This window comes from Numenius arquata, chromosome 1 (assembly GCF_964106895.1).
Source record: "Numenius arquata chromosome 1, bNumArq3.hap1.1, whole genome shotgun sequence".
NCBI classification, from domain to species: domain Eukaryota; kingdom Metazoa; phylum Chordata; class Aves; order Charadriiformes; family Scolopacidae; genus Numenius; species Numenius arquata.
This window is the reverse complement of record NC_133576.1, coordinates 47,022,570-47,037,098: the sequence shown is the minus strand read 5'-3', so window position 1 is coordinate 47,037,098 and position 14,529 is coordinate 47,022,570. Positions and strand designations below refer to the sequence as shown.

Below are 14,529 nucleotides of genomic sequence, written 5' to 3'. Positions count from 1 at the left end.
ATTCTTCAGTGAAACATGCCATATAAAAGTGGCATATAAAAGTAAAAGTATCAATTTGGACAACCTTTGAAACAGGAATTATTATCCAGAGAGTGTGTACAAAGATATTAAAGACTTCTAGTCTACACTGCTTACTTCAAAAAGCTGCCTCTAACTGGCAAGAGCATAATCTGGTCTGATGCTCTGCCCAAATCTTAGACAGTCTACTGAAACTGCCAACAAATGCCAACAACTGGCAGCAAAATGCTACCAAATGTGTTGTTCATTTATTTGAAGTAGGCAGTATCTTACTGCAGATAAAAAGATAATGCTAATTTGTTTCACGGGGTGCTTTCAATGAGTGTCAGACAGTAATGGTTCTGGGAAAGTACTGATTTTGGATTGGTAATGAATGTACACCCATGGAAACAAAATGTATTTAGTACCAACTAATCTTTTGACTGGGTAAACTGATTAGAATGACTTCATTCAATTTCTGCGTAACACATTAAGCCAAATAAAAGCAACAAATATTTTACCTCTCCCTATAAATGTTCCCCATTGTAAAAAGGATTTGCAAGAATTAAGCTTTGAATGCTCAGATCATCGCTGACACTTATAAATACTTTAGTTTTTGGACTACCCTGGTTCCACCAAGTACCAGCAGAAGAAAAAAAACCACAGCTGTAGCAAACTTACCACTTGTACCACCTTCAAAAATTATTCTTCCTCACTGATACTACAGTGGACTTCAGAGGCTCCGTTCAAAGCTTGCAGCACCTTTGTGCTGGCTAGGAGAATCTACAATGCAGCCTAGAGAATCCGATATGGTTGCATGGCACATATTTAATTCAGTCTTGTCTTGTAAAGAGATGCTTGCTAGACTTGCCTATCCTGCACATCACTTGAATGCAAGTTAGCTAAATCACAGCACTGGTAACAAACATCTAGAAGACTATCTGGCAGTAGCTCACTCAGTAAAGACAATCCTTCGTTTATACCACCTAATGCAGGAATACGATCTGACTATGCTTTGTTAACTAGTCCCTACTCATCCCTTTTTGCATCTACAAGGATTAAAACATTGACAGAAAGACGGTGGCTTTTTCACCATACTATTCTTAAGGAGAAACAACACCATTGTCAAACTTCATCACCTCGCTTTGTGATAAACCTTTTCCTTCCCAGTTTACGAGGCAATCCCTCTGCCAAATACATGTTAGGAATCTGCCTGTGACAAAGGAACGTTAACTCACCACTAAGCTAGGGTGGCATCTTAAAAAGTCCATGCACTCTAGGCTGACATGATAGCAAAGGGTAGCTCCTTCCCAGGCTGAAAAAAGAGTAAAACAGCAAGATGCTGCAAGTCCAAGTCATCCCTCATACCACTGAGGGAAGAGGAATAATATTTACTCTGGACAGACAGAGATGGACATGGGGAAAGATTACTAATTCTTCTTGTTGGTTACACACTATTTATAGGCTTATAACATATCTTTCAGCCTAACTGATAAACCTCGAAGCCAAATCTTCAAGATCACAAATATAAGGTAAAGAATTATCTCCTTAGATGACCCAAAGTCTCTCTTTTAGATGCCTGATGACAGGGAAGGAAAACAGAAAGTATATATATTCAGTATGCACAAGTTGCTGAGAACTCTGTTCCCCCCCCCGCCCCCGGCCTTTTTCTTTTCATGTGCTTGCAAATCTAGATCTCTATGGGCTTCCTAATTTTTTTCCCCTAAGATGCCATCATTTGTGACAGTAAAAGCATTAACATTTCCAACATTAACATTAACATAGTATCAGGTTATGCATGTACATAAACAGCAACACCTGCCAGTTCAAACAGCAGCTGTATATATCTTAGGCTGCTCATGTGAAGTTAGTGGTATGCATACCACAGTCTGGAAATCTTTAGTACAGAAGACATCATGCAAGACCGCAGAGAGCAGCCTGGCTTACCCAAGTCTTGTTTATCTCAGTGGTAAACTTCCTGGCATTTGGGTGCAGAGGTACCCATTTGCAATTTTAGAGCAGGTGTAACCTTTCTTATACATTGAAAAAAACATTTGTGGTAAGAAAGCTCGTTTAAATCTTTTTTATCAATACGAATGGAAAATCATATATACTCTGAAGATTCTGCCTTCCTACCAGGCTTTCTAATTGCTGTTATGAGATCTGAGAAGTCTAGAGAAAAGTAATTATTCAAAAGACAAACAGCAGAAAAGTTCAGGGGTCATACAGTCATCTGAATTAAGTAGTTAATGAAACTAAGAATCCTACGTATCAAACAGTATCTTAGTTGATTAAATGTGTATTTCCAATAATAGTGTGTCACTCCCCAGCTCGGGACCTTCTTTGTGTTTTAAGTAGACAATTGCAGAGACGAACATGGTAAAAAAAATGACTACGTGCTGTGAGAAGCAGACCTAAAGGTTTGGGGTTTTGTTTGGGGTTTTTTTTTGCCAATACATTTAATTCTGCTGGGTATTTGCAGTACAGTGAAGGTCAACCTATAGAACATCCTGTTCTGAGGAAAATGTGTCCATGCAAACAGTTACCCATGCTACATTTTCTCCTATGGTGCAAACCAGCATATTTAGCAGCAGCACATGCTACATAAGCAATACAACAGCATTACTGGGTGTTTAGGTGTCAAGGTGCTGGCAGTAGGGGGGCTGCAGAGATGGCCGCAGTGAGGGGAGGCTGGGGTTGCCCCGTGGTAGACACAGCTGGTTCCAGTGGACCCACGGCAGGGTACAGCTGAGCCCAGCAGCCAAGATGGTGGTGCCTCAGGGAAAGCATGTGTAAGAAAGGGGAAAACATTGCCCAGCAGTGAGAAGTATGGGAAAAAGTGTGAGAAACAGCCCATGAGGTGAGAGCAGGATGAAGCAGAAGAGGTGTTCCAGGTGCCCCAGCAGAGATTACCCTGCAGCCTATGGAGGACCCTATGCTGGAGCAGGTGGATATTCCACATGAAGGAACTGCAGCCTGTGGAGGACCCATGCAAGAGCAGGGGAAAAGTGTGAGGAGGAAGGTGCAGCAGAGACGAGCTGATATGGACTGAGCCCAGCCCCCCATCCCCCTGCACCCCTCAGGGTTGGGGGGTGAGGGAGCCAGGAGCAAGGGAGTGAATTTGAGCCTGGAAAGGGAAGGAGAGGAGGTGATGTTTTCATTTTTGTCTTTGTTTCCCACTACCCAAACCTATTTGAATTGGCAATAAATTAAACTGGGTTTCCCCAAGTCAAACCTGTTTTACCTGTGATGGTAACTGGTAAGCAGTTGGCATGTACTTATATTGACCCGTGAGCTTTTTCATCCTATTTTCTCCCCTTGCTCTGCTGAGTAGAGGCAGTGAGTGAACAGGTGGTGGGAGTCTGGCCCTTAGCCAAGGTCAACCCACCACATGTGGTTATACTGGTATTAACATACAGAATACTGATTAAATAGGGAAAAATAAGATTAATCTTTCTCCAAAGATACAGCTTGTTTCTTTCATTTCTAGTCTTCAAATACCACCTTACATGATTTAATCAAGAACTGTATAAAATAAGTAATCTACAGTGTCAAGAGAGTATCAAAAGTGTGTATTTTTTTTTGTTTCCTTCTCCCCTTCAGTAAATAAAGTTTCAAATTAAAATTCCTTTGCAGAAATTGATCAGCAAGAAGAATCCTTTATTATTTATATGCACTCATAAATATATGCAGAACAGATAGTTTCTTGAAACTGAGCATTAATCAGCTTCCCTAAATTTCGCAAAGCAGGGTCCTGATGGTGAACAACAATTTCAGATTTCCTCTCCCCCTCTGCTGCACTTTCTGACCACAGAGGAAAGAAATACAAAAATACTTACAAAACTACTGAATATCAACAAGAAACAAACATAACTTGCAACAGTATGCTTATCAAAATTGCAGACAAAACATAATATACAAGCATTTCTTAGGCACTAGCCATCGACTGCCAGCACTCTGTTCATTAGCAATGACCTTCATCATATTATAAATTTTTCCATAAACATATCTTTTTCTAACAGAACAAGCTTCTTGAGGTTTATTTCCTACTTTATATGTGACAATAGACAAAATATAGCCTCATGATGCCTCAAGGTTCCTATTTTGCTTGATCTGTTGACCTCACAACAACTGAAGCTGCATGTTTACTTAGCACTCAAGAGCTCTTACAGACAAACTGACAGAAGTTATGGTTAAAAACGACTGTCCTTCCCTGATCACCCCAAATTTTCTTTCTCTTCCTTTGGAAGTTAAAGAACTTAGATCACAGATGGAGGAACGGGATCTTTGTTGCCCTGGTTCAAAACCAGTATACCATAAAAATCCACTTTAATGAACTGTTTTACGTTGAGCAGAAGGAATAGACTAGTTCAGGAATAGGTAACATTCTACAGAGCTATTTAAGACACCAACAGACTGCTGCTATAAACTAGATGAAAAATGATGCAACTCAATAGCATGCTGAAAAATCAGTACTACTAAATGTTTATACGTACTTATAAATTTAATATGAGGACTCCATAAATACAAATGAAATGAGAAAGAAGGCTAGGCTAACTTAATAAAATCCTGCCATTTACCACTGCTAGATTATAATTAGTGAAAATAATTACAGAATGATTTGGTTTCATAACATTTTTAGTGCAGATGACAAGATCCTGATACTTTAGATGGGGAGGGCTATGGTGGTGGTGAAAATCCCAATTTCATCTCCATGAAAAAGCAAACCCAGAACAAGAAAAAATTTAATTGGTTGAGACTGAACGCTCCAGTTAAGGTAAAAAAATGCATATATATATATAGGTATCTATGTGTTAGAAACTTAAGTAATTTCTGGGGTGGCTGTCATCCTCATGACAACTAACCACTTCACTGGGTTCATCAAAGGAGCAAACGACGATTTTGAGGTTATTCTAAAAACTGACCTAAGCAAGGCCTTCCGAGTTGCACTTAGCTCAGCAAAATGAATGAAATGCACACATGAACTTATATAGATAGGGATTTTTCCTATGTTGCAACTACAAGAACTGTAAGATGAAGATCAGTAACAGGATAAGCAAACTCTATACACAGCAGTTTTATAAAATCATGGATACTCATTGGTCTTTAGACCAAGTATCACTTCTGCTGAAAATTATCTAGTAGAAAATCTGTGTTCTAAACGTGTCCAGTGTAAAATTTTAAAACTGTTCTCAACAATCCAATTGTTTTAAAATATTTTATAAGCTTTTGAATTTTCTTTGGTGTTTCGGGAGAAGCTTTGCAACTTTTGGGAGGCAGTGTGAAAAAGAACAGTAAGCATCATCATTTCTCTCTCTTTAATAGATAACTTGTCTTCCACATGTCCTTTATTTTTCAGGATGATAGAATACTCATGGATATATTCGAATGACTGCCCATGAAAAAATAACATTATTTTATTTAAATAAATGTTATGTGCATGCATACACACATGATTTTCAGTTGTATCTCTATGTGAGAAGAAATCATATGGAAGACTGGAATCAATTTTCTATCTGTGCTTCTAGGCTCGTATCTGTTCTAGAGTAGCATTGACTGAAAATCATCACTACATGAAGACTCAGCAGTAGTATGTATTCAATGTGATACTCGCCTCCATCCAATTCATTGTAAATAAATGCCTACATCAAAGTGTTTGCTGACTTAGGAAGCACTCAATGCCAGAATAGATACAGACATTAGACATCTTATTTCTAGAGGTAAGCTTTGTTATCAGCCAGTTTTGAGGCATGTTAGTAGTCTGGAAATTCATAAAATTGCTAATTTTGCTGATTTTTCCTGTGGATAAACAGAGCTTCAGTCTTCAGGTGTTGTCAATCTGATATCATTCACAAGCACTAAAGATAAATTTTGACTTACCTTTGATAATTTACTTTCTATGACTCTTTCCATATTATTCCAGACAATAGGGCTATGCTTTCCACAAGAAGAAGAGTATATACAGAGACCCAATCAGATTTTGTCATCCCTAAGGCAGGGGACTGATGACCAAGATATCAGAAGGAAGTCTTTCAACAGCAGTAGTATCTGAACGATGTATAAGGAAACAACTGGAACAAATAATTTTTAGGAAAAAAATGTGAGGTACTAATAAACATCACCATCTGACCTCTCACAATAGTGTAATAAGAAATATGTTCATCAATTAAGGAGTTTCTAAAAGAGTGGGATGTCCAGAATAATGTGGAAGGAATCAAAGAATCACACACAACAGATCAGATAGATCAATACTTTACTACTTTTAATTCCTTTCCACATTACTCCAGACAATAGAGATGTTTAAAGCAGGTGTACAGAGGAGATGACTAGATTTAAAAAAAAAAAAAAAAAAAAAAGCAAAAAAAAAGGCAATTCAGCTTCAGCACAGAAGATTGTCTGAAGAAAATGTATTTTAAAAGATGCATCAGCAGACAACTGGACAACTGGATATCAGTGTCCAGAAAATGAACAAAGCAAAGATCACACATCAAACCAGACAAATAATATTATAATAATCGATTCAATGGCCTTTTCAGCCATAAAACTATGATGGAGGAAGTAAACCTAAATTGACTTTAAAACACGTTAAGCTCCTGTAAGCACTCTCAAATCAACCTAGATGTGAAGTGGAATTTCTGAGAGAAAGTGAACTACAGCTATATCTTTTAAATAAAACAAGAGTAAAAATTTTGAAGAGGTTCACATTTTTTATTTTGTAGGTGAAAAGATTAAAAATAATGAAATAGTGCTCTTGCTTTGCAGAGGAAAGTAACACTACAATTTAAGTGAAAGAAGAATACTAGTGTAGGATCTCAGCTTACACGTATTTACCTCTCCATGGAAAACAAAAGAAAGATTTGCTGTATCATTCACACACTGATGATGAAAAGGAAAAAAAGTCTATGCAGTGTAAAAAAACAACATTTCAAAAATATGTTTTTTAAACTGGGTTTTATATAACCACCAAGAAGATCCAGTTAGGTGAAATACTGGAACACGTTGCCGAAAGAGGTGGTAGATGCCCTATCCCTGGAAACATTCAAGGCTGGATGGGGCTTTCAGCAACCTGATCTAGTTAAAGATGTCCCTGCTCATTGCAGCTGGGTTGGACTTGATGACCTTTAAAGGTCCCTGCCAGCCCAAACCATTCTATGATCATTTTTACATTGACGGGAACAAAACAAAAATAAGAAACTTCAAGGACAAGTCCTGCCTCCCCTCCCCCTTCCCGCCCAGTTCCATATTATCTGCACGGAAATTTGTGGTAATGCCTTCCTTTGCTATTTTTGTAGTAAGTCTAAAAGACTAGCTGATGAAGAACCAAGAACACTTGATCTTTATGTGCTGTAGTTGTATTAAGAACATATTAAGATGCTTTCCAGTAAGATGATGGCGGTTTTGTTAGGATACCGGAAGATGCTATAGGATTCTGAAGCAACTTAGGCGAGCCAATAATACATAAAAATAAATACTGGACTGGATAACCATCACGGTACCTGTGACATTTTGCTGTTAAAGGTAGAAAGTGAAAAACCATAGATAAGACTTTACAGTTAGTATAGAACCTCATACCATTTAGGTCTATACAGTTATCTTAATTTGCACTAGTTGAAACCGGGAGAAAATAAGTAGATTAAGTGGTGGAAAGAGCACTTGTGGACTCAATGGTTTTTGCTCCTTCAGACTTTTATACCATACACTAGCTAAAAATCCCCAAGATTTAGCTCCCAAGATATTTGATATCTGATAAATCTGATGTCACATATAAGAAAATATTGTGACAATTCATTCTGAAAGAAAAATTGTCCAAGGAAGAAGACAGAGATCATAATGTAAGACTACTCTTATTACATCACTGACTTCCTAGAGGTTCCACTATTCCAGCTGCATCATAAACATGCAAATATGGACTGTTTCCTGTCTACATCCTGCTCCATAAAAGAATTCACTTATAAATTATGATGATCTGTAACTACTGTGTATACTGCCAGAATTTCCTCTTAAAGTACTTACTTCAATTCTTTAAATGAATACACTTAGCAGAATTTTCCACTTTTGATTGTAAGAACTGCAAGAAGAGACCTTCAGAGACTGGTAGCTCATGAAAACAATTTCCTGAAACTCAGATGATGTATACGCTCCTTATTCATTGCATTTCAGCTTACGGGCAAACATAAGTGGTATAAAACACTGGAAAAAAAAGTATTTCCTTATATTTAGCTTTCTGGTCTTATGAAAAAGGAGTTATGGCTATGACCTTTTTGACCTTTTTTTTTTGTACATACTTAATAATAATTAAACTCTCATAAAAATAAACTCCACTGGGTTGTAAGCTGATAAAATAAAGTCATATTTCTAAATTGTATTCCACAGACATTTTCACTAATGACATCTAGTATGATGACATAACTTGTTATCGTGAGCTCCCTTACACTTCTGTTCAGTAACCCTCTATCTGCTTGAAAGAACACTGTAGTTATAATCCTTCTAAACAACACAAGTCTATCTTTGGACTTATATAAAAAGATTGGAACTGGTCTACTTTCAATACCTGGGATAGTTTAACCTTATTACAAAAATCCCATCCTCCCCTCAAAACAACTTACACACACTGGAAAAAAGATGTCTTTTGTTAAGTTAAAAAAAATGCTTTAGTCCCAAACAAAGCAACAGCTGTGCCCTAGACAGCAGGCTTAGAAGACGTTGAGGGAGAAAATTCCCTTCTGTTTGTGTTCTCCTGGGCTACACACAATCTGGTCTTGTCAGGCACCGGTGGTACCAGTGTAAAAAGGTAAATAAAATGGCACAAATGCAAATGCATGAAAGAAAGAAAAACTTTTTAGAACGTTGGTAACCCCTGAATGTTTCAGATATAGCAACTGCTATTTTAGGAGGAAAATACTACCACAAAAGAGAATGACCATCATAGATCTTGACGAGCTGGGGTTTTATGCAAGATTAAGGGAAGAGTCCTATCAGTCAAACTTTACTACAGTTACCTTACTTTCAAAGTTGACATGCTTTTTCTAACGGAAATCTGTCCTTTTCTGGTTTGAAAGATAAACTACTCCAAGTAACATAAAATAAGGAAGAATAAAAAATTCTGCTCTTGAGTACCATGGTCATCTACATAGGGATTTACACTAGTAATGAATATATTCTGCTGGGGTATTGTGGTAATACACATTACCTAGATACAGAAAGATTAATAAGTATTGCACTTGCTGTAAGTTTAAGGCAGTATGTTTTCAGTATTGTAAAAATTTTAAGGTGTACTGAGCACTGAAATGGGTTAGAAGCACAGGGGGTTTTAGGGTCAGTAAGAGAACCTTAATGCCACAATAGCTTTTATGTAATAGAGAATTTATTTTTTGATGTGTTAACCACCAAATACAGGAATTGCCATGCTGAAAGGGAAATAATGGACTATGTTAAGCTGAACCAATGTTTTTCACTACAACTTAGAAAAAGAATGTGAAACTGAACAGCTTGGTTTTTATACTGCTCACTATAAAGAGAGTTTCTATTTCATTTATGATAAAATTGAGAAATAAGTGCCTGTAGTTCATTATTATTACAAAAAAGAACCTATCCATAGAGCATATGGATAACTTATTTAAACTTACTTATATGTAAATAAACAATTTTTTATAAAAAGTTTATAGCCCAGTTCAAACAGACAGTATTATTAGCTTTCATAGAACACATATGGGGTGATACTGTAAAGTTGAAGAAATAAAATCTTGCTAGTGCTGTGTAGAGAGCTGTCTAGTAATATGCCTTCAGGTACAACTCTGGAAGGGAAAAGAATTGCTGTATAACAGGTGTAGTTTGTGCTATAAAGACTGGAACGGAAGATGAGAAGAAAGAGATAAGGAGTCTGTTAAGGACAAAGCTTGAAACAAGTAGTAGAACTGAGATTTTCCATGATATATAAATGAAGTGCAATTACTCTGGGTATCCCTGAAACCAGGAGGAATTTGAAGCTGAAAGTAACAACTGCTATCAAAAAGGCTTCAAACTGGAAATGACAATTGAGAGCGAGGGGAAAAAAAAAGAAAGCTGACTGATATGGCACAAGCTGAGATGGATGAGGCAAAAAATACAGATACAGACAAATACTATACTGATGAATCTTAAGAAACGAGCTTCTGTAAGTACTGCAAACAGAACCAGAAAGGGATGAAAACATTTTTACATAGAAAAGGGAAGACTAGAGCAGCACTGATAACTGCATGGAGGTTGAGCACATGAATGATGAGTGGGATCGCAGAACAGTGAATGGTAACAGAAAAGGAAGGACATAACAAATTTTGGGAAAAATGCAGGATTTTTTTCTGAGTTGAACTTGAGGTTTCTTGTGAGACAGATATAGTCTGAAAGAAAGTACACTGTATTGTACACTGTATCTGACTACGTCCAGAAGAGTAGCTGAAACATAAGAAGTGGATAAAGTTGCTCAGTGAGAATATAAAGAAGAAAAATGAGAGAATTCTAAACAAAAGGCTAGGAACTATCACTAAAAAAAACAGTGGCTGAGGTACACAAAATTTGAAAAACAGAGGAAAAGCTAAGGAAGGAGTGACATTTTTATTAAGGAAACAACAGTAGCTTAACTGAAAGGGCATTTCCTTTGAATAAATGTATCTAGGTCTCTAGGTAATAAGATACCAGGATGTTTCCAGGGTATTAGCAATATCTGGAAAGAGAATGGAAGCTGTTGGTATGCTTATATTGGGTTTGCTTTTTATTTTGAAGAGCATATAAAAGCCACATTGACGCAGACCTTTAAGTAGTTAGATTAGGAAATCTGAGTTTTTGAAGCAGCATGGTACGGAGAGGAAGTTACTTGTTTTGAAGAAAAAAAAAGTATGTAAAACTAACAAAATCTTTTGTGGTGGTCTCCTACTCTGGCAATGAAAGCATTAGAAAATCGATTGGGTCTTCATCTGTGCAGGCTGATTAAAGCATAACCCTATTGTCTGGAACAATATGGAAGGCAGCTAGAGGAAATAAAATCCACAGAAAACAAAACACAGTCAAAAATTATACATACATATCAAGATTTTGATGTCTTATGCAATAATTACAATGAAATATTAAAACACAGAAAAGAGTCACATGTGAAAACTAGTAAGATTTTGCTATTAAAGCATAGCATTCTGACAGATATTGCCTAAGAAACATAGGGGAGCACTGAGGATGTTGTAGTCAGTCCTTACTCAATTGCTTTGACATATATTTCAATTCTGGCAGCATTTTTATTTGATTTGCTTTGCCAAGCATGGAAGAATTGTGCCAAAGATTGTATTAAAATAGAGAATTCTTTGCTTTTTTCCAATTTTATTTTGATCAAACCAGTGTAAGCTCCTGTTGAGTAACATTTAGAGGGATTTAATACTCATGTATGTACACACAGCGACGTTACATGCTATTAGCAATTTAGATTAACTGTGTGCATTTATAACGTTAACTAAGTAAAGGTTATTTTTGAGCTCTTGTTTTGCAGGCCAGGCTATGGCAGAAGAATAGGACTCTGCAGCACAACATACATAATATTATATAACTTTGAAGGAAAATTTCTTACCTCCAGCAACTAGCCCAGACTCTCCTAACTGAATTGCTACTCCAAAGCCACCAAGCTTTACTGGGGCTGAATTCTCTTTTGAGGCAAGCAGAACACAGTGTGGCTGAAAAGACAAAAACCCAGACAAATTATTATATTATTTCCATTTTAGAACTTGTTTTCATAAATTTGCAAACAGAAGCCAGAATTTTTCAGTTTTTTGGAAAGAATTTCTTAGTTTCAGGTATTTTTTTTCTGGCATGAACTCCTCTTTCTTCATTGGCTTCCCTGTCAACTGTCCCAGACACAGCAAAATCCTTTCAGGACTTACCAGAACTCACAAGGATCACAAAGTGAAATAATAATAAAAATTTCACCCTGAAGCCTTAACTGTTTAAATTCTCCAGCAGAAACATCCTGTCTATGATACACTTTGTGGGATCTTATCCTTCACACAGAGAACATAAAACACTATTTTGAGCCTTAATCACAGAATTCACTCATCACTTTCCAACTGCAGAAAAGAAAAGGAACATCTCTGTGACATTTCTAATAAATATTCCAGTGAGGGGGGAAATCGTTTAGGTTTCTAAACTGGATTCCAAGCACAGTCATCCATACCTTTGATTTTCCACGGTCTTTCCACTAATAGGAGTGAAATGTAACATATAAAAATGGAATAGTATTACACCGCAATTTGGAGGGATACTGACTAGTGTAGGAGGAAGCAACATACAGACAAAATCTATTAGAACACAATTTGGTATTTAATACACATAGCCAAACTACTGCATTTAGTATAGAACAACTGCATTTACTCAAAGCCCCCCTTTGCAGTCAACCATAGGAAGAATGTCAAATTTGTATACTGCTTCTTGAAAATATATTAGTGCTTAAATTACGAAACTAGGAACTCAAAATCATGCAAAGCAGCTACAAACAAGCTCAATCTGACTACCTGTAAAGTCATAATCTGTAACCACCTACATCTCCTTTTAAAAAGTCTCAATTGTATGACAACAAGCATCTTCAAGTAAGAATGCAGAGCCTCTTTAAATTCTAACTGAAATCTGCAGAATCCCATAAAAGCTTGATTCTTAAACAGATGATATATTAAGAAAGTTAACATGGAAATTCTCATTTCAAATGCTAAGGAGAATACTAAGCCAAGCTGATGTTCTTAAGATGATCATTACATTTAGGCTACCTTATATCAGGACTTATCATAGAATCATCTGGGTCGGAAGGGACCTTCAAACGTCATCTAGTCCGACCCCCCTTGCAGTCAGCGGGGACACCCCCAACTAGATCAGGTTGCCCAGGGCCTCATTGAGCCTTACCTTGAATGTCTCCAGGGAAGGGGCCTCAACCACCTCCCTTGGCAACCTATTCCAGTGCTCCACCACCCTCATGGTAAAGAACTTATTCCTAATGTCTAATCTAAATCTGCTTTTTTCCAGTTTAAAGCCATTACCCCTTGTTCTGTCATTGCCGGCCTTTGTAAACAGACTGTCTCCAGTCTTTCTGTAGGCCCCCCTCAGGTACTGGAAGGTTGCTATGAGGTCTCCCCGGAGCCTCCTCTTCTCCAGGCTGAACAACCCCAGCTCCCTCAGCCTGTCCTCGTAGCAGAGGTGCTCCAACCCCCTGATCATTTTGGTGGCCCTCCTCTGGACCCTCTCTATCAGGTCCATGTCCTTCTTATATTGAGGGCTCCAGACCTGCACACAGTACTCCAGGTGAGGTCTCACCAGAGCAGTGTAAAGAGGCAGAATCACTTCTCTAGAATCTTCTAGAATCCATTTTTAATTTGCAATTTATGAATGTAATTTTCAATCCCTTGCATCCCATTTAAAATAGTATTACCAGGTAGTATTAACTCTGCATATTGTATTTCACTTCTGCCTTATTGAAATTGTTAAGATGCACACTTCGGGCGCTTTCACATTCTCTCATTGCTGTCATGTTGAGTGAAAAAGATCAACCTCAAATTTCTAACCCTAGACAAGGAAGAAGGTAGATGGCAGAGATACACCAGCATAAGCAAAACGTACCCTTTCAATGTGGTGTTGATTTCTCTTTACCCTACATTTGAAAGAGTGATACTAGTTCCATGACACTATTAAAAAGAAGACAGGCTGTACCAACGTGTCATCCAAAAAGGAAGCCACTGACACTGCTCCAGAAACAAAGTTTCTCAGAAAAAAATCTAAATCTCCAATTCAGAGCGAAGCTCAGAGAAAACCTTATAGAACATCTCCAAGAAAGGCCCAAATTATCAGCAAAATTGATCTTTGCAGTACACAGTTTTGCTAGTTAAAAATATCTTTGAAAAAAACAGTTGCAACATTAGTTAAACTTCCTCTTACTAATTGTACTGTGTCAGCTGATTCTCATCACTTTCATAGAGAAGTGGTGCTTTAGCTTTCTAACAAGAGGACTTGCATGTTACTCCTCCCTGTCTTCACCAGCGGCTTTTGAAAATCAGCAGAAGCTCCTAACATATAAATGGTAAGTGGCTTCTTTTATATTTAAGCTATAATAAACCAAATTCTATTAAAATTTCTCCTAACTGCAAAGGTACTACTGACCTTCAAACCCTTTCTTAATTAAATATACCTATGTTTAAGCATTCTAGAATCCATTTTTAATTTACAATTTATGAACGTAATTTTCAATCCCTTGCATGCTATTTAAAATAGTATTACCAGGTAGTATTACCTCTGCATATTGTATTTCACTTCTGCCTTATTGAAATTGTTAAGATGCACACTTCGGGCGCTTTCACATTCTCTCATTGCTGTGTTTAAACATGCCATGTTTAAGCATGGCTGCTTGCTTACAGATGACAATACTTATGATAGCTAAAAGTTATGTTTATAATGTATCTGCAGTGTAATGAATTTTTCTTTCTCATTGACCTAAAACTTGTCACTACTTATGCAAGTCATGATGTCAAATACGTTTAT

The 14,529-nt window shown here is 37.2% G+C and overlaps 1 protein-coding gene across 5 annotated transcripts in view; it reads right to left on the bottom strand.

Moving 5' to 3' along the window:
• CASK (calcium/calmodulin dependent serine protein kinase) overlaps positions 1-14,529 on the bottom strand; it is a 215,905-nt gene that overhangs the window by 86,970 nt on the left and 114,406 nt on the right. For all 5 annotated transcript variants that reach the window (XM_074149918.1, XM_074149927.1, XM_074149944.1 and 2 more), the window contains exon 6: positions 11,585-11,687. In XM_074149918.1, the coding sequence (XP_074006019.1) occupies positions 11,585-11,687 (103 nt within the window). The remainder of the gene's footprint in view (positions 1-11,584; positions 11,688-14,529) is intronic.